The sequence below is a fragment of the Anomalospiza imberbis genome, unplaced genomic scaffold, assembly GCF_031753505.1.
Source record: "Anomalospiza imberbis isolate Cuckoo-Finch-1a 21T00152 unplaced genomic scaffold, ASM3175350v1 scaffold_517, whole genome shotgun sequence".
NCBI lineage: Eukaryota > Metazoa > Chordata > Aves > Passeriformes > Viduidae > Anomalospiza > Anomalospiza imberbis.
The window spans coordinates 34,034-61,949 of NW_027100127.1; the positions used below are offsets into that span (position 1 = coordinate 34,034).

The window sequence follows — 27,916 nt, forward strand, 5'->3', positions numbered from 1 at the left end:
CATCGGGTGTGACCCCCCCAGCACAGCTCTGTGCAGGGAACTCCTCTCAGTAGCTGGAGAGCAGCGTCCGGAGGCGAAATCGCAGCCGACCATAAGCTTTCAGCGCCTCTAGGTGGGCAGCAGGATCTCGGGCCAGGTGCTCAAAGAGGTTGAGTGGCTGAAGCCTTCGCATTGCTGGCGGCAAGCTGATCTCTGCAGGAAGCCTCCCGTTGCCTAGCACAAAGTGCTCCAGGTGTTTCAAGTGCAGGCAGCGGCGCAGGTACGCCATGATGTCCCACAGCCGCTGTGCAAATTCCCTCCTGCGCCACCGGGACAGCGGTACGGTGGTCAGCACGTGCATGACCACAGTTTTCCAGGTAGAGCTGGAAAAACCTGTGCCCCTCAGGATGCAGGTGAAGACCTGCAGGCATTTCAGGTGCAAGCTCTGGCACGGCATCTGCCTGGCAATGTGCTGCAAGAATTTTGCCTCTGCCACAGCATATGTCTCAGGCCACGCTGTGCTTGCGATGATGTTGGCCTCGGTGGGCTGACTGCTCACAAAGATGCTGGAGTTGCCTTTCTGGGCCTCTGTGGGATGGCTGACCACAAAGATGTCAGAGTCCCCTTGGCGCACTCCAAAGAGCATCTCCACCGTCAGGCTCTTCTTGCCTTTGCTCAGCTGGAATTGGCAGGACCGGCTGCAGGGCTGAAACACCAAGTGCCATGAGTATGACTGAGGCACGTGCAGCCACGAGCATCTCACCAACTGGTAGAACCAGCGGGAGGTTTTCTCCACATCCAGGTAGGAGCCGGTGCAGAGTGTCTCTAGGAGGCTGCGCTTCTGCTCCCGCCACAGCTCCTCCTGCGAGTGGTGCAGGAAGCACAACAGCTTCTCGCCCAGCCGCTCCCTCTCGCACAAGCACGCAAGCTCCACACGGACGCTGAAGGTCCTTGTTGCCATCTGCCCTGCACTGTTCAGCTCTAGGTGGAAGACGTGCCCTGGCGGGGGATTCAGTGGGACCAGCACGTGGTACACACCATCCCACCCACGGGGACTCCAGCCCTCAAAGGCACTGCCCACCCCGATGGCTTCTTGAGGCACCGGGTAGAAGCTATTGCTCACGCTGTCCACAAAGACACGCGTGAAGCTCTCCATCAGCTCAGCTACCACTGAGCAACCTCTCTCCAGGTCCTCCACAGGCCACTGTATGCCATCCACTAAAAGGATGCCTTGCTCATTCCCAGCATCCTGAGTGTCTTCTCTGTCTTCGGGTCCACCATTGCCGCTCTCTTCCTTGCCACCATCACTGCCAACTTTTTCACTGGCAGCCACGTTACCTTCTTTGTCTTCTTTTCTATCCTTGTTCTTGTTTCCCTCCACGTTCACATCACCCTGTTCTTCAGCCTCGTTTCTATCATTGCCATCTTCTTCTGTAACATCCTTATTTTCTTTCTCAGGTCCAGTAAAACCATTATGGGCACTTTCATTCCCGCATTTATTACTATCTTCCTGCTCAGTCACATCTCTGCTTCTCTGTTCACTGGCATCACTGCTTTCCTGCACCTTCACATCCATGTATTTTTCCTGTCCATCTATGTTGTCTTCACCTTCATTTATGTCATTGTTGTCGCCCACCTTTATAGTCACACTATTGTTTTTTTCTTCATTTCCATCTCCTTCTTCTTCCTTTCCAGTGTCCTTGTCTTGCTCCACCCGCAAATCCTTGTGTTCTCCTTCATCTGCTTCATCTAGGTCTTCTTTATTTCCAACAACATGGCCAGGTTCTTCTTCATTTTCGTCACCACGACTGTCTCCTGGCACATCCCCATCACTCCGTCCCTCATCTTTCTTTAAATCATGTCCATTGTCTCTGTGAACATCACTGTCTTCCTTCACCTTCACATCGTCATTGCCTTCAATGGCATCATCACTGTCTCCTTCATCTACAGCCACAGGACTGCCTCCTCTGTCATTTTCAGTGCTGCTGTCATCTGCCTCCACAGTCACGTCAGTGTTTTCTCCACCTTCCTCTGGATCAGTGCTGTTTTCTTTCTGTTCTGTTCCTTTCTCATCTCCCAGGTTCTTGCAGGAGCTCTGGTCCTTGCTGCTGCTGCTGGTGTCACAGCTCTTTCTCCTGCAGCTAAACCACAGGCCCAAGAAGAGCAGGACGCCAGCAAGAACCCAGACCGGCCACTGCTGCAGGGCACCAAAGAGCACGGCTCCCCAGCCCTCGTCCTGCTGCTCCAGGGGCCCCCGCTCCAGCTCCTGCAGCAGCTGAGCCATCTCACGGTCCAGCAGCTCCTGACGCTCCTTCATTCGCTGGTGCGTGGCCTCATCCAGCCCATCCCCAGCCGGCTGGGGGTACTGGATCAGGCTTTGCACGAGCACGAAGAGCAGTGACAGTAAAGCCATGGTCTGCAGGAGGACACACAGAAGGGGTTCAGTGGGGCCGGAATGGAGACGGACAATGAGGGGCAGGAGCAGCAGGGATGTGGCGGCAGGAAGGAGAGGGCCCCCGGCAGCTGGCAAGGCCTGCACCGCTGCCCCAGCAAGCAGCGCGCCCTCAGCGAGGCGCTCCCGCCGGGGCTGGGCCCTGGATGCGGGGGCAGCCCCAGGTACCGGCGCTTCTCCCCCAGCCCTCCTCCAGCCCCCAGCCCCGTCTCCTCACTGCTGTGCACTCACCGCTTGCCCAGGCTCTACTGGGGCAGCGGCACCCGCTGGGGCCTTTTCTAGCTGCCCCCATTGTGACACGGCGCCTGCGATGTCACAGAACCCAGAGCGCGGCACAGGCCAGCCCCGCCCGCCGTCCCCAGCCCGGCCAGGGAACTCATCGTGGCCCTGGGCACCCCGAGCCCCAACAGACACCAAGTGCAGATCCATCACTCGGGAACCTGGGAACACCAGAGCTTCCCTTGACAGAGCAGGCACAAGCACCCTCACACACAACCCTTGTCAAATTCAAATTTGGGTGACATGACCCATGGATGTTCTCAGTGTACAAGTGCAGGCTTTTATTTAATACTGGTGGGGGACATTTTTTTTTAGTAGTATTTATACTTATTACTTTGGGGTAGGATGTCATGTAAGCTAATGCTCTGTTACAGATTTAGTGAGATTTCTTTCTTTCTGGAAGAAATCCAGGCTGCTTGAATGATGCACAGGAAGAGTTAATGCCATCCTAAAAAGGCCAAATAATTTAATTACAAAATGTTATGCCTTCAATAACCTCTTAGCTCTCAAACTCTGTGGTTCAACACTGTGCAAAATTCTGGTATAGCCAGGATTTTGTTCAGAAAGTAGAATGTCTGTGTTTTCAAATTTCTGCAAAGATGTACCTCTGTCACTCCCACCATCTTCAAAATTGTCTCCCTTAAACAGTCTTAGCCAATCTCTTTGACTGATAAAGGAACTTCTGTCTGTTTCTGCTATGTCTTTGTGTATTTATCTCCAAAGGACTGTGAGTACAGGAGAGATTATACTCCTCGACCTTTCTTTGGGGAACTCATCTCTAAATGGAACTGCAGAAATGGGGAGGGAGGAAAGGGAAACAGGATGTGACTTGAGTATCTGCATCGTGACCACAGATGGCCACTGCTAGACAGACACTGACCTCAGGCTGATCACGCTCGCCCATTGGTGTGTAGCAGAATAATGTTGGGATGGCTAAAACTGCTCTGAATTGGATTTGCTTAACAGATGTCATTAGTAAAAGTATTCCAATAAAGAGTTTTAAACTCTCTTCCGAGCTGATGCCACTTATCATGTATCTTCCCCGCATTCTTCTAGGGAAGCTGTTTTTGATGTTGTCCCTTCCTTCTTTTTACAAGGGAGCAAAAATTATTTGCCAAGTATCACTCTTCCAGATTTGTTTCCTCTCATTTTCCAAGATTTAATAAAGTGAACACTCAGCAGAATAGTTCCGTATTTTTTGAACACAATTCTTCCTTTACACAACTGAGGCCCTTCTGTGACCATGAAAACACAAAAACTGTTGTGAGCTACAGTTTACACTTAAGAGGTTGATATGGGTCAGTTCTCCCAGGTTATTCTTAGTTCATCTGCTATGTAAACTGTTGATGTCCGTGACTGGAAGCTGCTCGCCAGGACATTATATATATGATAATTATATGACAGAAAATGCAACATATAGTTGGATCTGACCTTCAAGTTCACTAGCTTAAAAAAAGAAAAAAAAAGTCTGTAAGAAATGTGCTGGTTTTTCTATTTATAAATGCCTTCACATTTATATTTAGTTTATGCACATACAAGAGCCTTTCCTTGCATGGACAGCAGTGCCCATCCATCATCAGTCTCGGGTATATTATAAGTCTCAATGATAACTGCCTCCAGAAAGCATTTTTGAGACAAAACAGGCAAATTCTTTTGCGTAACTATACAATCTTCCAGTAGTAGGATCTTCACTCTCACATAAACACTTCATGTTTTTCCGCAAAGAAATCTGAGATAGATTTTTCTGAGAGATAACAAACCACCAAAAATTAATTAAATAACAAACAAGAGGAAAACACCATTTCTTCACTCAACACACTTTCCTTGTTTTTCATAAGCATTCAGATTTACAGCTGCTGATGCTACCACAGGAGCAGGGCTTTGTCTGGTTTTGCTTCCTTCTTCCAGCAGAGCAAGCACAGCTGCAAAATGCAAATGTTTTTTTTCCTGAGACGGCAATCGATCTTCTGGTTTGGCTATAGTCTACTTTTCCCTATAAAGTAGAACCTAGAGATACACTCAGAAAATATGTATGGAAGTACCTCTCAATTAATTAAAAAATATTATTACCCAGAAGATAGAGACATGACTGTCTACACTGTATGAATTGAACTTATATGAATTAGGACACAGACTCTTCCATTCTTTAGTAACAAAACTGATGCTGTCCTGAAAATGACATTAATGAATGAGACTGGTATATGAAAACCTTCTGCATCTGCTCTAGACATTGGAATGAGCATGTTAAATGATGCAGCAGACAAGGAGGATGCACTTCTTAGGGAAGCTGAATGTCACTTCTGTGCTTAAGGAGCTCTGCAGTTTGGATGAAGGTCACAGGCTATGTCCAGGTGCACGAAAATGAATGATAAATACACACAGTTCTCTTAGACTGAAAGCAGAGCTAGACAAAGAGTATGAAAATCAGGAATAATTCATCCCCTGGTTTTCTAAAGATGTCAATCTTCTATTAGAAGACAGTTTGTTAGCTCCTCCATGTATTAAAGCTATAACATAATAATAGAAGCACCTCAAACTTGTAGAAGTATCTAAGATGCATAGATTAAGTAAGGTCTATGCAGAGCGAGCACCCTAAAAACATCACAAGAGCAAGCAGTGACAATTTCTGGGATAGTAATGACATGAATCAGTATCTAAAAGTTAAGTATAAGTGAAGAAGAGAATTTTTCAACTAATGGATCAGGGAAAATGTGGGAACAAAGGATATGTGATTAAAGATCATAGTGTATTGTATTAGCAGAGGTAGAGAATATATGACTTTGATTCTGTATTACAACATATTTCAATTGAGTTGTGTGTAGCTTTAGTTTTATACATGCACAATTTTTTAGAACACATTTTTAGAGTATGGCATGCAATAAAGGAAATGCATTATATTGCATTGATCCCCACATGACTCCCTGGAATATCTTAACATTTCCAGCGCAGATTCCCACTTCTGAGGATGAAAACCCAGAGAAGATGAAAACCTGTAACTGCCACTAAGAGAAGGTCTAAAATTTTAATTGCTGTCTGAACACAAAGGAGCTGTGACATGCTGTGGTTTCTTGAAGCATTCCTGCAGTTACAGACACATCTTTAACTACCCCACCCTCTCCCTCTTCCCCATCCACCATTGACTGATGCAGCTGGGAGATTCAGTAACTGTGGAGCAAAATCTTGCTTACTTTCAGCTCTCCTGCCCCAGCAAATGCTCAGCTCTTCTGGGAAGATGGACCTATGCCATAAACACACTGCACCTGGAAGAGAATGAAAACTTCCCTTCAAACACACACATGTGACCAGGTTTCTGGAACTGCCTGATGTTGCCAGTTTTCGTCTGTTTTCCACAAAGAAGGGAAAGAAACTTGTATTCTCCTCCTCATGATATTTCAGGTCTTAATTCCAAAGAACAGAGATGCCAGGACTTGTCAGTGACATGACTAACAATCTTACAAGAACTGGCAAGACAGCTCATTTCTCCTACATCTTACAGAAACCTTGGAATTATTTTGTCTGAAACACTTGGGAGAAGGAAGATGGACTTAATTCTGACAACTTTAATAAATATTCAGCACATCTGACATCCCGATATCAACAACAAAAATATGGTTTAATTATGATAAGCCATACTGGTATCATTTACAATACGTAAGTGTGAAAAAACTGCAATGAATTTTTTCTTGATCCATGTGGAAAAATACACACCTTCCACCCCCCCAAGAAAAGTAAGACAAGGCACAATAAATTCTCATAATTCTCTTTCTTCTGGCTTTTCAGTTCCATCACAGCTCTCCAAATTAAGATTTATGTGCTATTTTGCATCTGTATCTGTTGTTGATTTGCCCCCCTACAGGGATATAGGTGGATAAGTTTGGACAGGAAACGGTATCCCTCAAGCCAAATTGAAAGGTTTTTTAAAGTTGCTAATAAAAGTTTGGGTCAGGGCCTAAATATCAATCATCTGCTCATTGTCTTTTTAAATGAGCTCAGGCATTTTCCCAACCACTCCCAGCAGCTCTCTGCCACTATTCTAAACTAAGATTTCAGACATTTCTTTTTTTCCTGTGTTGACCTCAATATTTTTTTTTCTCCCCCTCTCTACCTGCCAGATGCATCCATCAGGATTTTGCCAAAGGCTATCTGCTTTTGAAGTTGAGAGGAATTCACTAATTGTGAGTGTCAAATCCACAATAAATGCCATTGCCATATGGTATGTGCTGCTTTTGGGAATTATCTCAAAAGGCCTAGCTGTGAGAAGGCTGGCTGTATGTTAGGAGGGTTTTACTGCTAACTTTCATAACTCATGTCAGGTTTTCAGTTTCTGTATTCATTGGCTTCAGTGAGTGCAACTGTTTCCTGAATTTTTAAAAATGTTGTCAAGATCCCTTGATCTTGCTTCCTCCGTCTCTCTCACACAAACACATCCAAACACATCTCTACACAGTGGAATAGCATGCACAGTGGCATGCAAATCTAGCAAAAGAGAAGCTTGTAAATAAATAGCATGTCATTCTGCTTACTCAATAAATTCCTCTGGGTGTTAAACTCATGACAAACGTATCGTAAGCCCCGATGAAGGTTTTACAGCCTGTCCCATCACACCATCCTTAGTGCAATTCTGCCATGCATAGGAAGACATAAGTTTGAAAAACAGAGCAGAAATAGCTCCCGTAAGGGCAGGGTGCTGACATAGATGAAACGTAACTAACTGGAGAGCATTTGTTTTAGCTGAAGAAGACATCATCAGTGTCACATCTCTGTGCCTGTGGAGGTGTAATCTACATTCAAAGCAACAAGAAATCTATCTCCTTTAAGAAATTGTCCATTAGTACATAAATGTGTCTGTGTTGAAACTCCTCAGATACCATTCCCAACAAGAACTACACACAAGACTAAGAAATTCCACAGAGAAACATGATTTGGTGATCCAAAGAGGCGAGGAGAAAGAAAACCACATATGTGGAGTTTAACATACCAACGTAGTGATAGAAAAAGAATTACAAAAATAAATGTCAGTCCCCTTGAAACACATGAGGCAGCGCTCTCAACCTTCTCTGATGCTCTGGGAAGATATGAATGTCCTCCATGTCTCACATCATCCCCACCAGCCACATGGAAATATCTCCAATGCAGCTCGGAGTGTTTCAAGTATAACTCCCCTCGAATTTATGTAGTCTGTTAACATCCTCTTGGAGCAAACAGAAATAATAGTTTAAAAAGACAGCTGTATTTCAGAAACATGTGCCTCTACACGACAAAAAAAACCCCAGAATTTAATACCGTCCCTAAGCACCGAGACCCCGTGACCCCCCAGACCCCCACCGAGGGCCGAAGACCTCTGCGGGCCGTCAAAGAACCCGCCCAAAAGCGGCCGGCCGCTTGCCGCCGGTGGTGCGGCGGGGCAGGGCGGGCCGAGTCGCATCGGGGGCCGGCGGCTGCTGCTGATTTCTGCCGCTGCACGTACGTGCTTCTCTTCCCCGCTGGCCCCGCTGAGATGCTGTTTTGCAGGGGAGGGTTTGTAGGGTCCTGGGCGAGGGGCGGTGGGGAGGCCGTTTCGACAGTTTGGCGTGCCAGCAGGCCGAGCACAGGGCACGGGCTGCCCGTCAGCTCGGTCTGGGAGTGCTCTGGATACTAAAGGAAACGAAATAAAATTTGCCAAGAAAATTTCTTTTCCGGACAAGTTTCTTGTTCCAAGTAAATAGAAGAGCCATTCCTTCAAGAGAAGTGAAAAGAAAAAGTGGGGGGAATAAAACCCAAAAACCCAAAACCAAACCAAACCAAAGTACAAAATCAAAACAAAATGAAAAAAATAACCCAAAGCAAAAACAAAAAACCCAAACCAAAACCTGTGGGGATCTGTGATATGTAGATGCTCCCAAGATTGTAGAAAGTCTCTGTCTTTCAGCCCCGCTGCCAAAGAAGGAGTCGTAATTCTTCTGTGCTGGTTTTCAAGGTTGTTTATTTCTTCTTCTCTAAAATATTTCCCTTCTGACCTGCAGCAGGTCTGTCTTGCAGGACAGTGTGTGGGGCTCTGCCCCTCAGTGGGATGTTACAAACATTATATACCAAAAACTACGTGTGCTATATTTACAATAATGAGCCAATACCTATCACCCATGTTGAACAGTGTGTCCCCAGCCTAAACCCACAGAAAAATGCCAACACCACAGTGAAGTATGGAGGGTATGAAGAAGAAAAAGGACAAGGCACACCCAGTTTCCTCCATCTTGCCCCCTTTGAAACCCTTATCTAGAATCCTAAAATTCTACTTTTGCACCCGTGCCACACTAATTACTATTTAAATCAAACAGTCAGAGCTTGTAATTCATCCTGAAAGATTGAAAAACCGTTTGCATGGACAGAGAACAGAGACAGTGTCTCTTGGGGCTCTGTACAGGGGGGTTCCTGACCCCCTGCCAGGGTCCCAGACCTTCCAGGGCAGCCAGAGGGATGCCCTGGATTCCCACATCTCCCCCTCCTTCTTGAACCAAGAACACTTCTTTGACAGCTCTGTCCGTGGTCTGCCGCATGCGCTAAAGCATGCACGGCACAAGCATCAGAAGAATTACAATACCCTGTAAAGATATACAACTGTTTTCAAAATTTCCTTCTACAACTGTGAAAGGTTAAACAAATTGAACACAGCATCCATCTAAGATTTAGTTTCCCTCCAGGTGTGTTTTCTCTCATGATACCTCTTCACATTTATCACTCTTGTGTCCATGTGCCCGCAATAGATGTTCAATTGCTGCTTTGTTCTCATTTCACACTCCTAGCTAACAAATCATCCAATGCAAAAGAAACGGCATGGGCATCTTTACTCTGCCCACAACCTCTTTTGATCCAGCTGTGCCAAGGCTCTTTTTGATGCCACCTGCTGTGAAAGCAGAACCATCCCAGTTTTCCGAGCCTTTTTTCCATGTGTTAACATTATCATTGTCACAATCTGGATCTCTTCACTCATTCAATTTTTTCCTTCTTGCTCTTTTATCAAAGTCATGCTGCGTGTTAACAAAAGATTTGCCAATGCTGCATGGACTGTCCCTGATATCTGTAGGGATAGCAAATCAAACTGTCTTACAAATGAAAAAGATCTCTCGTGGCAATTATTTTGAAACCTGGTTGGATGGTTTGTTCGACATCTTAGTGTAGATACACCAAGATGATGCTTCTTTGCAAATTCAGTGGTTTGGAGTGACTTCTATGATTTTATCTTTGTTTTGTGCCACTCCGAAAAGCCGAAATATTATATAAAAATTCATTTTTGCCACAACTTTCCAGTTCTCAAGGCTCATAAGGAGCAGCAGCAAGAAACCCCATCCAAACACCACCTCCATTCTCCAAATTGCAAAACTTTTGGAGGGATATCTTTTGGAATCAGCCATTTGTTCCCTGGCAAATTCAAACATGTTGAAAAGGGCTTTTCTGGCCTTGAGTGTTTCAGACTGATAGTGTCAACCCTGATGTGTTGCCCCGAGTTTTCCAAACATTTCCCTTGGTTGAAACATGAACAAAACCACCCCATTGCCCAAGGCAATCAGTGAGAAGATGAGGCACAAGTATAACACTTGATCAAACTGCAGGCCTCATTCCCCGTGGGAATCTGGAATGCAACACCATCATCTCCCTTTCCTGAAATGGAAAGACAACAACTCAAGTCCCAAAAGAAACCCAAGTCCCAGAGTCCTCTTTTTGCATGTAGAACGAAGAGATGTCCACTGTCTTGACACCTGCTCACGTCTGCGTGCTGACTTCTCTGCTTCTGGAGTCAGGATCTGCTCTCCTCTGAACTCAACAAGATCTCACGCATACTTTCAACCCCTGTGAAAACACAAACACAATTCTTTCCCAAAGTTATTAATTTGAGTGGTTTTTTCAATTTGATGTGTCCAGTGTCTGGGACTCTCCTCACGTTTCACTCGATGATCAGTGAAGTGCGCTTTACAAAAGAATTATTTCAAAAGATTAAAATACACAACATCTCCAACCTCATTCCAGCCTTATTTCAGGCACTTCTTCACCTTTCTCTCCTCCTTTTTTTTTTTTTTTTTTTTTTTTTTAAACAGGAAGGTTGAAAAATACAAAACATAATATAAAATAAGACAAAATACCTCAATGATAAAATGCATAAAACTTATCAAAACTGACAAAAAAATCAAGAAGATTCAAAAGAAAGAGATTCTAAATAACATATATAAAATTGATCAAAGCATAATCATTAGAAACATTGTGCCAGCACTTCAGAGTCTGCAAACAGCTGCAACATTTGTTTGCAGTGAAAATCCTCGGCATCCTTTCCCGGGCAAGGCTGACAAGTTTCACCTCAAAGCTGCCTCAGCTGTTCCATCTGTAGGATCGAATTGGTAGTTCAAAATGACCTGCATATTATTCATTTTTTGTGCAGAAACCTCTGGATTTTGCTGGCAAACTCATCTGTCCAAGTTAAAATCAGAGCCTGGCCAGGGCCCAAACTTTAAACTGGAGTGATGTCCCCTAACATATTATCTAAAACCAAGCTTGTACCAACAATACATATATGATACTTAAAACATAACAACCTATCATAACATTGTCACATAAAATAAACACTTGAAGTTCAAGAGGGTAAATCGATCAGATGACAAAAAGATTCATTTTCCTTGAAACTTCTTTGAGGGAAAAAGGATGTCAATTGGACGAAATCATAAGATCAACAGTTGACAAAAGGCTGACAAAATGTTTCAGACATCTCCCTTTGAGATCTTCTGAAAAACATTTGAGAATGATAAAAAATAGAAATGCAATTATTCCACTCACAAGAGATATAAAAACAAACCAGAAGGTCCACCTAGAAAAATGCACAATACAGTTAGAAACCAAAATGAGACTTCAAAATGGCATGCAACCTGGATAAGATTGCATAAAGGACATTAAAACATATGAAAATTTGCTATGAAAGAACAAAGCACAAGGCTTCAGCTAGTAATAAGATAAAATTTCTTAACACTGATATTTATAAAACACTTAAATAGTTAAAAAATAAAAGAAAGGATTTGAAAACAACAAACACCCTTTGTATCATTATATAAAGAAATAACAGACTATAAAAACTGACTATTAAATGATGAAATCAATCTCAGAAAACCCAAAACAAATTCCTTTAAGACTCTTATATATTGATAAACTTATAATAAAACACAGAAGACTGAAACAAAACCAAGGATTCAACAAACTGTGTCTCCTCTTTAAATCAATGTTCATCAATGTCTCATGACTTCCTTTTCAGTTGAAATCCTCCCATCATTAAAGAAAAACAACTAAACTTTGTTAGCTAAGTAAACTTGATCTTTGAAAAAACTTAAAATAATTTTTGAATCAAACAGTACTGAAACTCAATATAAAAATATCTTGGTAAAAAATTCCTAAATTATATTAACTTTATAAAATCCAGATGTATCAAATTAATAATATATAAATTCATTATCAATTAAACTTTTATAAAACTTAACTTCTTCAGGGCCCAAACCTAAAATAAAACTTCAAGTGATATACTCTAATTAAACAATACTTAAACTCAAACCAAACTATATAAAAATCAAGCCCATCATCAATAAAATATTAAAATACGACCTAACTTAAACCTTAATATAATAAATTACTAAAAATTTATGCTATTTAATTTTCTATTTCAATTTTCATTATGATAAGATGTCCCTTTCTCACAGTGTGTATCCCACACAATGATAACCTGTCCCACAACAAAGAAACAAGTAATTGTGATTCTTTCTTCTGGTCCTCTTCCACAATCTTCATGTGTCATCTGTAAAGTTGTTTCGTTGAAACAGTAATTGAAGTGCTCTGAGAAATCTTCCATCCCGAACTTGGAGGATCCTTTGAAGTTGCTCTCCCCAGATGTTTGCCTGAATGGATGCAGTGTGTTGAGGTGTATCATTCCTGCTGCAGGCCCTCACCATTTCTTCCAACGAGGGTTGACCAGGCAGCGTGTTGATGATTTGTCTGCATTTTGTGTTGGCATTTGCAAATGCAAGACCCCAAATCAGGAGTGGTTTTGCTGTTTCTTCATTCACTTGCCTGTTCACTGCTTGTGTGAGACGCTCAAGGAATGAAGTAAAAGGTTCTGAAGGTCCTCACCTGATCCCTGTGTAAATGTTTTCAGGTGTTCCTGCTGATGGAGTTTGTAAAATTGCATTGCATGCTGCATTCTTGATGTCAATCAACACATCCCGTGGTAGCTCTTTAATCTGTTGTCCTGTATTATCATTTGGTCCCAGGGGTTCCACAGTGGTTTGAGTGTCATTACTCCGGCCGGCTCTCCGTGGGACCCTCTTCATACTGGCACCACGAACAGGGACACCTTTGCTTAAATGCGGATTGCTTAAATGCAGAAGACTCTGAAGCATCAGGCAAGCACCTGATTTGGGAGCCAGAGAGCTGGAGGCAGGAGAGGCCTGGTGAAGAAGGAGACCAGAGTCCAGAGCTTAAGCGGCTGATCAAGTCCCTGCTGAGGTAAGACCACGATGGAATTAGACACGGCAATTAAATTACTGACAACTATCTTCTCTAAGAGAGGTGAGGACACCAAAGAAGCAGATGTCATAGCCCTAATAAAATGGGCACATAAAAAAGGAAAGTTTCTGACCCTGCTGTGCTGTTTAGTGAATCTGAGTGGCAAGAGGTAGGAAACTACCTCAGGGGCATTATGATAGAAGGTGGAAAAAATGGAAAAGAAGCCAGAGAGTTAGGAGTTACTTGGAAATCCATCATCAAAACTTTAGAGACTATGAAAGCTGAGAAAAAGGTGGCTGCCACAGCCATTGAGGCTTTGGGAAGCGATGTAAAACCAGTTCCTTCCAAACTGTCACGTCTTGCTAACTTTTTTGGAGTTGGAAATGTCCCCATGAAAGGAATCTCTGCCCCTGTTTGCTCTAATTTGCAAGAGTTGCTAAATAATCCATCACAAAAAGAGGAGGCTGCCCCATCAGAGTCTGCTGCAGCTGATCCAAAATTAGAAAAAGTAACCGATCCCCCTTCAGGAGAAGCAATAGATATGGAAGCAGTGCCTGAAGCAGGAGAAATAGAAGAATTTCCTCAGGCGGAGGGTGATTCAAGGCTGAAAAAGGGAGTTTCAGCTTGTGGGCAGAAAGGAAAAAGAAAAGAATGCCGCCCTTCCCTGTACCCTCCTTTGCCTCACACAGCGTCAGATGAATCTATGCCGTCGGCTGAGTCCGAGGGAGAGGAAAAAGATACAGTTAGAAGGTCAAAATGCTCTGAATCTAAGACCAAAGTTAAAAAAATCAAATTCTAATGACTCCATTCAAGAAGTCTTAAAGAAATTAGCAGAATTATCCATACCGCAGGAACAGTTAGAAAAACAGAGACTGTGCCAGTGCTAAAAACTATTCCTACACCCCTTTCTGTCCCAATCCCAGTGACACCCCCTGTGGAGCCTACTGCTCCACCGATGCCCAGATGCCTTGCAATACCCCTGCAGGCACCAAGGCCAGAAAAAATCCAATTCAACAACGATGATCGGGTGTGATTCGAGATGCTGTCATAGAAAGTGAGTGGCAGGCTGCCAGTTCTCTTGCTTGCTCTGTAATAATCAGTAATAATCAAGCAAATTGGGAACCTCATGATTGGAAAATACTGCAACAAGCAAAACAAACAGTTACTACCCATGGTATTCGATCAGAAGCTGCCCGACAAATTACTCAGTTGATTTTTACAGCAGATGTCCTTGCCCCTGCTGACTATGCAAGAGTTGCTTCCCTTCTCCTCACTCGGTCTCAGTATTTGTTGTTTGAAAGAGAATGGAAAAGATTAGCAGTTGAAGAAGCAAATAAACATTTAATAGTAGGAGACCCTCTGTATGGTATACAAGCAGATATGCTAACTGGGCAAGGACCCTATTCTAACACACAAGTTCAGCTACAATATCCTATTCAAATGCACCAAATTGCACAGACTTTAGCCCACCGAGCTCTTTTGTCTGTACCTGATAAGAAGAAAACTGCACCCTATACCACTGTCCGTCAGGGAAGCACAGAGCCCTATGGACAATTCCTAGACCGTTTGTCAGCAGCAATAAAAGAAAATGCAGATTTGCCACCTGAACTCCAGGAACATATGTTCCACACTCTGGCTTTTGAAGGAGCAAATCCTAGAACAAGAGCAATCCTGGCAACATTACCACAAGGGAGCCCAGTTGACGAAATGCTTATGAGAGCCACTCGGGCAGAACAGAATAATCAGACAGCCGCCTCCACGGCAGCGATGAAAGAAACATTAAAGGAACAAGGTCATGTAATTGCAGCTGCTCTGTCTGGAAGCGGAGGCAAGCAAACTAAAATAAAAGGTCAAAGTAACAAAAAGATTGAAACTGGTACCCGCTTCTGATGCGCTGAATTTGGTCATATGCGGCGAACCTGTTCCAAAACTGTTTGGTGTCGTGTGTGTAACTCTAATGCTCGTGCTACTGCTGCCTGTACTCGCAGACTGTCGGGAAACACGCAGAGCAGCGTGAGGGGTCTCCGTGTGAAGACACAAGTACAGACCCCTTTGACCCAGCACACCCCTTTGACACAGATGAAAAATACGGTTTCCTATACCAGCGCATCCCAGCCACCCGAGGGAGTCTCGGAGTGGACGTGGCAACCACAGTAGAGGCAACCCTGAGCAACAAAGAGGTAACATTGATTCCAGCTGAAGTAAAAGGCCCTGTGCTCAGTGCTGAGTCTCGAGTCGGAGGACTTTTACTTCCCAGGTCATCAACAAGTAAAAAGGAGTAATTGTATTACCCGGTGTGACAGATGCAGAGTTCATAGGGCAAGTACAAATCACAGCCTATGCTTTACAACCACCTGTAACAATTCCCAGAGGCAGCAAGATTGCACAAATACTTCCCTATGAAAACTTTCTTACACATTGAGAGTATTATGAAAAACTCAAAAAACAAGGCCAAATTGCTAAAATAAGGGGAAATGAGGTTCAGCTTTGCACAGGATGTGCAGAAAAACATCACCTGCCTCATGGGAATTGTGTAGCTAATGCTCCACCCAAAAGCACTTATAATTTGAACACAACATGACAACTTGCTTTTCATCACTTCCCACGAGCCTTCTGGCTGATGAGACGCTCCAGGATTTGCAGCAGAGACTGATGGCAATACCTGGCCATGGCTTAAGGCTGGCATTGGAGAGACACGTTGTAGTTTAACTTCTGTTTTAGAAAGAACATCCAAAGCTGGACTAGAGCTACTAGAACCTAACTTCTTAAACCAAAGCAGGACAAAGCTCTACTCATGGTGCACACACTGTGTCTGTGTTTCCACAGCAGGGGCATTAATTTCAGCAGTTGGTTCTGGTGGATGTTGGGTATAAGGTCACAATTCAAGATTCAGCCTGTAGGTTGCTGTTCTCCTTCCCCTTCATCCTCACCAAAACTAGTTCATCCAGGTCTTAGACATGGTCTCCCAGTTCACAGAAAAATTTAGGAAAGAAACTGTCAGGAAAAGATTTTCCTCCCATCCCAACAAACTGGTACTAACACCTGAGGGATATAAAACCCATGACCACACATTAGTGATAACCGGCACATCTACAAATTCAAGATTGCAAATATTTACTATCTCATTTCAAAATAAGGAGAGCACCCAAACAATGCCAAGGGAAAAGGGAAAGAAAACCCTTCCACAAGCTCCTGAGAGCAATTGGTGTCACAAGGACTAAAATGTTGGGAAAACAACATCAGAGATCAGAGATGCTCTGTATGCATGTCACTACCTGCAGCACCATTTCACTGCAGCTGACATGTCTACAGAAAGGATTTCCAGCTGCCAATGTTTACTGAGCTGAAAAAGGTCAAAGAAATAGAAGTGACCTTTTCATGTGGGCCTGCTGGGTAAACATGAGGCATTGCTAGGCTTGAAAATGGATTAAAGGGGGCAGAAAGGGAGAAAAGCTCTTGAAAGAGCCTCCATGGATAACATCCAGCAGTGCTTCCCTGCTCCATCTAGTGAGATCTCAGCAGTCATATGGGCTTCACTTTGTTACATTTTCAGAGTAGGGGCTTTTGGCCAAGTGTCACATCTGACAGCATATAAAGACTGGAAAGCTCTCCTGCTCAGTCACCTAGGAAGGCAGACCCAAATGAGGCTGCAGGTGCACCCTGTGCTTTACTGCTATCACCACTTGAGAGACACAGAAACAATTGCATGAAACCTTGATTTCCCCATGGTCCTTCATCTAGGGAAAAGGCAGCACTTTGTCTCTTTAGGCCAGGGACAGAAGCTGCCTTAGCTTTGCACAGCCAGGATTTCAGCAGTGGTCTCCTCTCACACCCCAGCTCTTCAGCAGTAAGAGCTAGCCAGGCCCTCGCTCTCACTTCAACACACAGCACCACCTTATCTCTTCTGCCACTGCTACTAAGACCTCTTTAAAAAGTGTCAATAGAACAGGATTGCAAAGAGCTCTATTTACCAGACACACTGAACATGCATGATCCAACATCAGCATGCTGCTTCAGTAGCATGCACAGGAAACACTGAGCAACTCCAAAAAGCTCAAATTACATAAAGGCAAGCTTAGTCCAACCCTCAGTATTTTTTTAAAAAATCTCAGACCAAGAGCTGACATCCAGTTTTCAAGAAACAAGTATTCACAATGTTAAAGACTGCATGCAGAATGAGAGCAACTGCAGGGCTTTGTCCTCCTTTGGAGATCCTGACAGCAGTGAGATACTGGGGAAAAGCACAGCACCAGGACAGCCTGGCTTTTGGATACAAGACAGTGTTCCTCTGTGGTTTCAGATCTTGTCTCACTGCTTCCAGACTGTGGAGGACATGCACAGAGTAGAACTAAGGTCCTTACAGAAACCCAAAAACAGCAATAACTCCTGTGAAGGGGCAGGTTCAGCGCTGAGCAAACACAAACCCTGCACTTTTGAAACCATAGTGAAATTTGTAGAAGTACAACTACTCAACTTGCTCTGGTCATATCAGCACGAAGCTGCTCTTGTGAAGTCATGAATAAAAATGGACAGCAGCCAACAACATGAAAGCTTCATAATTCCTTGGTTTTTAATATAGCAAAGCATTGTCTCAAAAAGCATATTTGTCCTAACTTTAGCATTCTTCCATATCATGTTAAAATTCAACATTTTGGTGACTTAAAAGCCTGCTGAGGCAAGTGACTATCACCATGTGAAATGGACATGAAAAGAAACAAGCAGGAAAAGAAATACAGCCTGACCAGTAACACATTTAGAACAGTCCTGCCATTTGAAGAGAACGTGTCATTTCACAAGCCAGAGCAGTATTTCCCTTTGTGTGCATTCTTTTTTTTAATTTTACTTTTGTCCTAGAACATTCAAGTGCATCTTTAATGTATTATTCAAACAGAAGCAATGATTAATTAATCAAAACCCCGTTGTATAGGGAGAAGAAAACTGGGCTCTTGTGCAACACCCGGCCAGATGCTCCAACTTAAAGGGAATCATAAGGGAGGATGTGTTAGCAAAAGTGCTTAATTATGCAGTAAAAAACGATGGAATTTCAGAGACAGCTTTTAGGGTTTTCGCAGCATCTCTTTTCAGTGCTTCTCTTCACCATATATAAACCATGTGCCCCTTTGCATATCCCATCTACCAGAGACACTGCAAAGAGTCTTGATCCAATCTCACGGAAACCGGCTCACACGGAACCACGAGCAGCTGGATTCAAAACTGACCAATGTCTCTAAATTATGCTGCTTTAAATGACAAGTGTCCCTTGTGAGAAGCTCAGTACTTCTTAGGTAAGGAAGATGGTCTGTGTAACAAACCAGGAATCAAATCTGGAGTTAAGAAGGCTCTTCTCTGCTTTTGGCTTTGTTGAGCTGTATAAGCCTGCTCAGTTCTTGGTGCTTCTCTTTCCTTTCCCACACTGCATCTTCTTAAAGCTGAGTATTCAGCCCGCAAAGAAAAAAGGAATTTAGAATTGTTTCAAATGCTTTAAATCATCCTAATATATTATCCTAATCCCATCTAGGACGGGTTTGAGCAGGGCTGTTTCAAAAAGGGAACAAATTTCTTTTCAGGTTTGTCATGGGCAGGAGAGGAATCAAAACCTGCAGTCCCTACAAAGAAAATGCAAACTGAGTATTAAGAGAAAAGTTCCTGACAGCAATAGCAATGATGTGTGAGAACAGGTTCCTGAAATTTTCTATTCTCAGTAGCCCAGACCTTCTGAAGCATAGGCTGGATACATTTCTGTCCCAAATAGTTCAGGTTGAGTTGCTCTTGCCACAGGGAAGAAATCAGCAGTATAAGCTCTCATGATGTCTTCCAGCTCTACTTTTCTACAATTCCACATTTTTTTAATATCAGAAATTTAAAAGTTTCAAATCAGCATATCTTTTTCAAAGGACTGAGCTCTTCACTGTTTCCATTCATCAAAATATTTGTATTTGTCCTAATTCAACTACACATAAGAAATAGGTTCATCTTTTTTGTTTTTTTAGTGTTTTGCAAAACATAACATTTTTGCCTGTGGTTAATACACCAAATCAGAAGCTACAGGAAAACATCAGCCCAAATAACTGATTTTTTCCCCTGTCATTTAAAGCACAAAGTAAGGTTTTAAGAGATTATAAATAATGTAACAAAAACATGGAATGAAACAACTATTCACTACTCATCAGTCCTGGAGCTCAAAGACATCCAATTTTGTTTCCAACCAGTGTTATTTCTCTTGAGAATCACTATCTGAAGCCCATAAGACAAAAAAAAAAAAAAAAAAAAAAAAACCAAAACAAAAAAAAACCCACCCAAAAAAACATAAAACAACACAAAAAAAATACCCCCAAAAAAACCAAAACCAAAAAAAGACCAGCTAGATGTACATGGACGGCGCACATGCATACAAAATCTCAAGGCAGAAAATGTGTCGTTTTGAAGATTCATATTTACTCACAATTCTTTATTGTCCCCTCAACTCCATATTTCTTTCCCTATCCTACTGCACCCTTCTCAAGGTCACACTTTTCCACTTTCACAATCACATGCATTATCAAACTGCAATGTCATGACATGGTAAGGATGCAGACAGCAATGGCAGCAGACTCAAGAAGAGTTATCCACGAGGAAGAGTCCACCACAGCAATTCTTCCTCAGCCACACAGTTAAACTTTCTGATTTAACTACCTAAACAGGCAATATGGGTTTTGCTTTTCCCAAGAAAACATATACCAGTATGCAGAACACAACCACCAAAAATTTAATGCAAAATTAATTACTCACAAATATGCAATATGAGCAAAGACAAGTGCTTGCTGGATACTTCTCCTAGGTGAGAAGTAACTGGCAGATGCACCTGTCCATCCTGAATTTAAAGAAACCGCTCTGCTTAGGCCCCTTAGAACAATCAGTCTGTAAAAAAGTGAAGCCAATTACTCGTTGTTTGTTCTTTTTCTGAAAGCTGACAATTGCTAGGGGCAAAGCTCCATGATACACAGGTATCTGAACCCACTCTGCTTCAATTAGCCATTATGTCCAAATGGCCTCAGGTGAAACCAAGGGGCCTGAGGAGGCCCCTGGAAGGCAGGTAGCCCTTCTGCACAACTCTTGAGCTAATTAGCCCTTTCAAAAAACAGCAATAATTAGTGTAATTTGAGTCCCTTGCTACAAAGAGCACATTCCCTGCAGGTCCCTCTGCCTGGTGCTGCAGCAGGCAGACCTTGAAAGCTGGACAGCTGTGCTTCTGCCAGAGCTGTGTCTATAACATATTGATGCTAGCAAATCCTTCTCAAAAAATTCATTTCCATGCTTACTTCTACTCCGTCTCCATTTTGTTGTTAAAGATTAATTTTTTTCAGACCTATGTCCCTGGGGCTGTGGCTAGTTTCATTTTTAGCACTTACATTCACATGGATGATACAAAATGGGTTGTTAATGGGTATACTATAGTGCAAAATTGGTTTGTTACATCATCTTTCTTTTGATCAGTAATAGTTAATACTAGTTATGACAAAAGATAACCTACAGGTTTCCCTATCACCTGATTTTTTTTCATCTCACTGAATCAGAAATAACTGGGGAGCAAGTGCCAGCAAGACTGGTCCTTTCATTGGTTGGGAACACTAATGTATCTTAATCCAGCTGGCCTAAACGCTTCCCAAAACATTGTGCACCATTAGCATCAGAGTCCAGACAACCCTCAAACTAATAAGGACAGACCCAAGAAGCAGCTTGAGCTGATTTTCTTTGCCTAGTCAGTATGTACAGCTCTTTTTACATTTGCTCAACCATTCTGTGAGGTGTATGACCAGGAGGTATCTGTCTCACTCAACTTTGTGAGCAGCTCAGGAAGGAAAAAAAAGAACAACTCACACACTTGTTCTCCCTTTTCCAATAGAGCAGAGTAGTTAAAAAGAATCAGCAATTAGCCATTATAAACCCAAGCCTTGCTTTCCACATTTGCACATCAAATGTGGTGATGAAGATGGTCAGAGTAACAAGAAGACAGAGTGGCAGTGCTACAGATGCCCTGAGGAATTCAGTCCATGTTTGGCATCCTTTAAGGGAGATGAAAAAAATGAACTCTTGCTTTTTTCTTCACTGGCAATGGAACAAAGCTATTTAATTTTAGAACAAGAATCATCTCATGTCTTTCTTCTAAGGACAAGCAAAGGAAGGTTGGAAAGCCACAAATCCACAGGCAAAGCCATGGCTGTGTCACTGCTCATCACCAAGGAGTGGGGACAGGTGACAGGTCTGGAGTTGAATCCACCTCCACCATGCCAGATATATCCCCACCGTGATGGCACCCTCAGGCTTGCTCCCTTGGCCAACATGATCCTAAAACTGCCAGAACAGGCAGCCAGGGGGGAGCTTTGCTCTGGTGCACCCTTGACTTACTGCACACACATCAGTCAGTGAGGAATGACTTTGCACTTGAGTTCAGATTCCTGTTGAAACTCCTGCTTTGGACACAAACCCATGTAACTGTCTCCAGATGCAAGGGTCACAGCTGTACAGTCATGCTGCCAGATGTCTACCATGGCCAGTTACCAACCACTGATTGATTCTCTTAATTCAAGTGCCAGATCCCTCCTATTACAGCTCCTCTCCCCCTTGATGCCTTGCATCACAGCCAGCAGACTATCCTTCATCCTGAGGATCTAGGGTGCTCTTTGCCAGCTGCATCCAATCTTGCATCTATTCTTCATCTCCATTGCCACTACCAAATTATAGTGTGAGATAGCTCTTCATGCAGATGAAGGCTGAATGTTAATTAATAGTGTTAATATCTGCCAATGTGTTTCCTTATCATCTCCACCAAGCTCTTTTACCAAGACATAATCAGCCTGTTTTACTTCTATCCTGGCTCTGATCCTCTGTCTGCATCTCTTGTTACCAGCCAGTGCTTCTACATCAGGTAAGTCCAAAATCCCCAATAGAACAAAACCAACATTCTTTCTCAAAAAGGTCATGTTTCTCTCTTTGCATGAAATCAATCCAGCTATCTGCATCTAAAAGAGTGAAATGTTCTTTTTCTTCTAAAGTGACTTTTTAGCCAGTCCTGGATCTTAAACCACTATTAAAACCTATTATTTGGATTGTACTGCCCCAATGCACAAACCTCACCTTCTCCCACATTTCCCCCTGCCTGCTCTTTCATTTCTCTAGGCCATGTCCCAAAAACTTAGCTTTCTAACACAATCATATTATTCTTCTCCAACAGCAACTTCCATTTGCTGCCCCATCCCTGTATTTTCCAATCAACATCTCAGCACACAGTTTTCCAGCCTTATCCCCTCCCAGTTTTACTAGGTCTTCTCTCATTCTCCACTTCACATTGCCCCACAAAGAGAAAAGCTTCCTACCTGGTTAGAACACATTTCTACCCCAGTACTGGTTCTTCAGTGGTAGAAAACATTTCAGACCACAGTAGATTTTCTTTCAATTGAGATAGCTCAACATCAGCTTCTCAAAGCTTACCAACAACCAAGGCTCAGCTTCTCTGCTGCAAGAAACTCAGCAGACTACTTAAAGCTTCACAAACTTCTACAAAAGACCCTCAGCTGTCTACACATCCCTCATATCCTTTCCTGGTCATTAATCACTCCTTCCACCTGAGAGGGCAGGAAATTGCAGACAGATGGGTCCCTTTCAAGGGCCTCTTGACACCCTGAGAGCTTCCCTCATCTTCCTTCAAATTGCCTTCTTCTGCTTCTCCCCATACCCTAAAATCAATGCTCATCTCCTGTGTTTGTGCCCATCTGTATCTTCTTCATCCTTTTTTTCTTCCTTTCAAAGGTTAATTGTCTAAATCACAAAAAACCTTTACTTGGCTGAATGGAGTGATCACATAATCAATGGATCTGTAAACCCCGTGTTTCTGCTGCTCCTTATCGCCTGTTCACACCTTTAAAACAGCAGCAAACATCCACCCTACCTCCTCCCTGAGCGGGGCCACTGCAATCCCGTTATCTGACTCCTACATAAAGCACTCCAGAGCATTCCTGGAGACACCTTCTGCCTCCCAGGTCATGGCTGAAACAGTTCTTTAAACCAGGAATCAAACACTTCTCTTTAAAGCATTTCAGTGCTTGATAGAGAAACATCGTACATCGATTGCAATTAACAGGGAGGAGACATCTCCTTGCTCCACACGAAAACGTTGTCAGCCATTAACACCTTCAGGAGGCTGTGCTTGAGTGGAAATAGTGCACCTTGGGATCTGGGCTATCAATCTGCTCAGCAGGGGAAGGGGTCAGAGTGATGAAAAAACAGCTATGTGGGCCTTCAAAACAGTTTCTCTTGCAAGTCATTCTCCCCTTGAGTTTCTGGTCTAGTTAACAAATGGTGAAGCTGCCACACTTCTGATTTTCCACAGAGCTATCCTCAGTAAAAGCTGTCATGTCAATGTTTCCACGACATAGCCCTGGGGGCGGCGGGAGCGGGCTCGCCCGCTCCGACCTCGGGCTCGTCCTGCGGGGCAGCGGCGTCTCCCGTTCCCGAGCCTGCGCAGCCTGCTGGGCGTGCGGCGGCAGTGGGAGCCGCCGGAGCCGGGGCGCTGGCCGCTGTTCCGTCGGGCCCCGGCCCAGCAGGCGGGCAGCCCGCCCCGCTCCGCCCGGCGGGGGCGGTGCCCGCTGCGCGGCTCCGCGGCACGGCTCCGCCGCTCCTTGGGCCGTGCCGGGCTCCCTCGTGTCGGCCCGCGGTGCCGCGGCTCCGCACACCGCGTCTCTCTCTGCGCCCCATCCCTGCCCCGCGCCGGGGGCGGGGGGCGCCGCGCCGGGTCTGCGTTCCGCGCCGGCGCCTGTGTCCGCCGCGGTGCCCTCTGCCAGCGCTGCGGCGGGCGGCACCGCCGAGCTGCCGGCTGCTTCGGCCCCGCTCCCCCGCCTGCCGCGGGGGCTGAGGCTGCGGCGGGGCGCGGGGCTGTTTACCTTGAGCGCGGCTGCTGACGCGGCCGGTGGGAGACCGGTGGGTTCCCGTGGCCGCGGACCCTCCCCGTCGGCTCTGTGGACCCTCCCCGCCTTCCAGGTGACCGTGCGTCCCAGGGTCCGCGGGCGGTTTTGGCAGGAGGTCCTGGATAAGGCTGAGGAGATGTGCGACTCTGCCTCCTCGCAGCGCCTGCAGGATCGCGGAGGAGGCTCCTCTGGCTCTGCTGATGCTGCGGGGAGCGTGGTGTCAAGTGATGCTGCACTGCCTCGCAGTCAGGCGGCTGCTGCTGTCCCTGTGGAGCCCACGGGACGGGACACGGCAGGTGATGCGACCTTGCCAGGGGGTCCCCAGGCTTTCCCTGTGCTTAGGGGCATTACTCGCAGCACCCATCAGCCTTTATCGTTTAAGATGGTGAAAGAAATCCGTGACACCGTTGCCCAGCATGGTGTCGGGTCTGCTGAAGTTATGCGGACGATCGGAATGCTCCTTGCTGAGATGCTGACACCTTCCGACATCCGTTCTGTGGCACGTGCTCTTTTTGACTCTGTGCAGTTTGAGGTTTTTGAGGCCAAGTGGGCTCGTTTGGCGGCCAGCGCAGTGGAAAGGAATGCTATGCTCGGGCCGCAGGATCCCCTCGTGAGGATGACCTCATGCAACAAACTCTGTGATGTCACAGCCCAATCTGTGACCTCACACAACCCACGCTGTGGTGTCACACAGCCCCTCTCTGACATCACAGCTGCTCTGTGCCTCCATGACACAGCCACAGAGGTGCTGCTGTCACAAATTGGGCTATGGCATCACAGAGTTTGTTGTGTGAGGTCATCAAGCAGCTAAGGCGTGATAGAGGGGACTGTGTGACATCACAGAGCAGGCTGTGACATCATGGCATGGCTGTATGGCATCATAGAGCGGGCAGTGAGGTCAAAGTGTGTGCTGTGACATCACAGAGTGGCAGTATGACATCACAGGGAGGGTTTTGTGACATCAGAGAGTGGACTGTGACATCACAGAGTCGGGTATGAGGGCATAGAGCAGATTCTGCCCAAGAGCTTACAGAGCTCAAACTTAACAGGACTTAACTTATACCTTAACCTTAACTTCCACCTTCAACTTCACAATTTAGCAAAAGAACAGCACTTTACAGTATTAAACCGAACTTATAACCTATGACTTTGCAATTTAACTGCGAAATAACATTTAACAATATTCAACTTGGCTTATATTTTAAACCTAACAACTTAGCAAAGAACAACTCTTAGCACAATTTAACTTAGCTTAGACCTTGTGATTTAACCTTACTGACAGGCCTGACTGGCTCAGCTATCCAAGGCACTCAGACCCCTCAGAGAGCAGCATTTCTGCCACATTTCCCAAGCACAGGCACTCCTGTGTGCACACAGACACAAAGAGTCAGTGCAAGGCCCCTGTGAAAAATTCCCCTGAGGGCAGGGAAATGCTCCCTGCCGATGCTTTGGCATCTCCCCAGCGGGGGAAGGGTTGAGCCTGGAGGAGTGGGGGGATCGGCCCAGGCTCCCTCGTTGTTGGGGATCCCCGAGTGCAGCAAACGGGAGAGTTCCCGGCTCGGAGAGGCCCCACTCCGAGGGAGTCGCTGGCCCAGGAGAGCTCCAAGGGGCTCCTTTTGGAGCGCTGTCTGTAGGGCCCCAAGAGAGGGGCTTCAGTGCCAGCAATGTTTCATCCTGGCCGCACTTGGCATCCACAGCTTTCTTTGGCAGGGTGAGAACAGGAATGTTGTGCCACTGAGGGAACAAAAACACTTCCCGGGGCTGCTCCTAAAGCCGCCAGGAGCTGGTTGGGCAGCAGCAGTGCCTGGAGCAGACAGTGTTTGTGATGAGCTCCAAGGAGCTGAGCCCAGGGGCTGTTGGCCAAGGCCGAGGCCCAGCGAGCATTTCTCAGCTGGCAGGGCGGCCGGAGAAGGTGGAGGCGGGGGAATAATTCACGCCCTCAGTGTGCTCCCAGTCGCTCCCAGAGTTTCCATGTCCGTGCCCCAAGTGCTGCTCCCAGCCCTGATCCCTGGGGATGGGAATGTCCCGCTCCCTTGCCGGGGCAGGGTCACTCCTGAGCCAGGTGTGCAGGGCAGGCCCTTGCCCTGAGCCCCAGCACTGTCCCAGCTGCAGGATCTGCTTCCCACCGGCCTCTTCCTCCTGCGGCCCCGAGCCCAGCTTGGTGCTGAACAAAGGGGCTGGGCCGGGGCCATCCCCCGGCGGGGGCTGCACACCCCCCTGCCCCCTCCCCAAATTCCCTCTGGGCGAGCAGGAGCTGGGGCTGGAGCCCTGTGGGGAGGGACAAGGGGGTGACAATGGGATGGGGGGTGTCACACACGCTCTGGGGGGACACGCACGGCCCCGGGGACCCCCCCATATCTTCTGCAGAGCCAGGGCGATGAACCCCAACATGGAGCCACTGACCTCTGGCAGTATCTTGAGGGTGGGGTCTGGTGGCAGCTTTGGGAGTCTGGGGGAGTCACAACCACCCAAAAAACGCCCTCCCAGCCCCACAGCCACTCCCAGACTCCTCCAACCACCCCACAGCTCCCAGACAGGACCCCCCCCAACTACTCCCTGCAAGATAAATGACCCCAAGAACCACCAAAACCCGTTTCCATCTCCCCCAGGACCCACCCAGATTCTCTGCAAGACACACAGCCTTGTCAGGGACCCAAATCTCCCTCATAGACCCTGCCAAGCGCCCTCCCAGCACCACAAATGCCCACAGGATTGACAGAAGCCCTTCCCAGTCCGCCCAGGAGCCCCTAAACTCCCACCTCCCATGGCACTGACCAGGAGAGCTTGGTGGACAGGAACATTTACAGCCAGGATCAGCTCGGGCGCTTCAGCAGTGATTTGGGCACTTTGGGAGAACATCCCGGATAGGAAGAGCCAGGCCAGGGACTGGGACAGACAATTAGAATTCTTGGAGAACAGGCGGGCTCAGGTGGACACCTTTTGCCGGCACACCTATGAGATTGTGGACATTTCCCCTGCCTTTGGTAGCTTCAGAACACCCAAATCCTCCCAAATATTCTATTGAACCAACCCCAAATTCACCCCCAAATCCTGGTAAATGGTGCAGCTTTAGATCTCTTTGCTCAATCTCTTTATTTTCACCCCAGTTTTGGTTGTTTAGACAGGGTGAAGAAAAAAATTATTGAAATGGAAAAGACCTCCAAGATCATGCAGCACTGCTTGATGCCACCAGAAGAAATAACTGGACAGAGCGGGTGAGATTTCTTTGGGGTGTAAAGTCAACAAATTGCTTTCTGCCAGTGAATTTCCAGTATAGATCAGAGTCCTGATGGATGTTCCTGCCTCTGTGTTCATCCAGGTGCCTATGGGGATCCAGGAAGATGTGGAGACCACCTTCCAGGTGTCTTCTCAGCAGGGATCACTGGGAATGTGGGTCACCAGGGCTCTGACCAAAGTGGGTCCTCCCATGGGGGATGGAGTTGGAGCAGGGCACGAAGCTCTTCCCACAGCTGAGGCATTTGCAGGGCTTCCCTTACCGGTGCCTCTGTTGGTGTTGGGTCAAGGTAGAGCTTCTGGAGAAGCTCTTCCCACACTGGGGACACTCGTAGGGCCTCTCCCCAGTGTGGATGCGCCGGTGGGTGACAAGGTGGGACTTTTGTTTGAAGCCCTTCCTGCAGTTGGGGCAGCGGAAGGGCCTCTCCTCCGTGTGAATCCGCTGGTACCTGAGGAGACTGGAGCTGGTCTGAAACCTCTTCTGACACTCGGGAAACTCGTAGAGCCTCTCCCCAGTGTGCAT

At 45.8% G+C, this 27,916-nt stretch overlaps 1 protein-coding gene across 1 annotated transcript; it reads right to left on the bottom strand.

Annotated features, from left to right (window-relative positions):
• Positions 1-46: 46 nt before the first annotated feature.
• LOC137467061 (uncharacterized) lies at positions 47-27,916 on the bottom strand. Its single transcript, XM_068178617.1, has 4 exons — positions 27,843-27,916; positions 24,136-24,322; positions 9,144-9,246; positions 47-1,923 (listed from the first exon to the last, which is right to left on the bottom strand). The coding sequence occupies exons 1-4, from the start codon at positions 27,914-27,916 to the stop codon at positions 47-49; spliced, it is 2,241 nt and encodes a 746-aa protein (XP_068034718.1).

Excerpts from the sequence above, each read along its gene's own strand:
- LOC137467061 (XM_068178617.1), bottom strand. The coding sequence starts at position 27,916 with ATGCACACTGGGGAGAGGCTCTACGAGTTTCCCGAGTGTCAGAAGAGG. Across the intron at positions 24,323-27,842 it reads ACCAGCTCCAGTCTCCTCAG|GCGCTGCGAGGAGGCAGAGT; the intron begins GTACCAGCGGAT and ends GCGATCCTGCAG. Across the intron at positions 9,247-24,135 it reads CGTCAGCAGCCGCGCTCAAG|CGCATGCGGCAGACCACGGA; the intron begins GTAAACAGCCCC and ends TGCATGCTTTAG.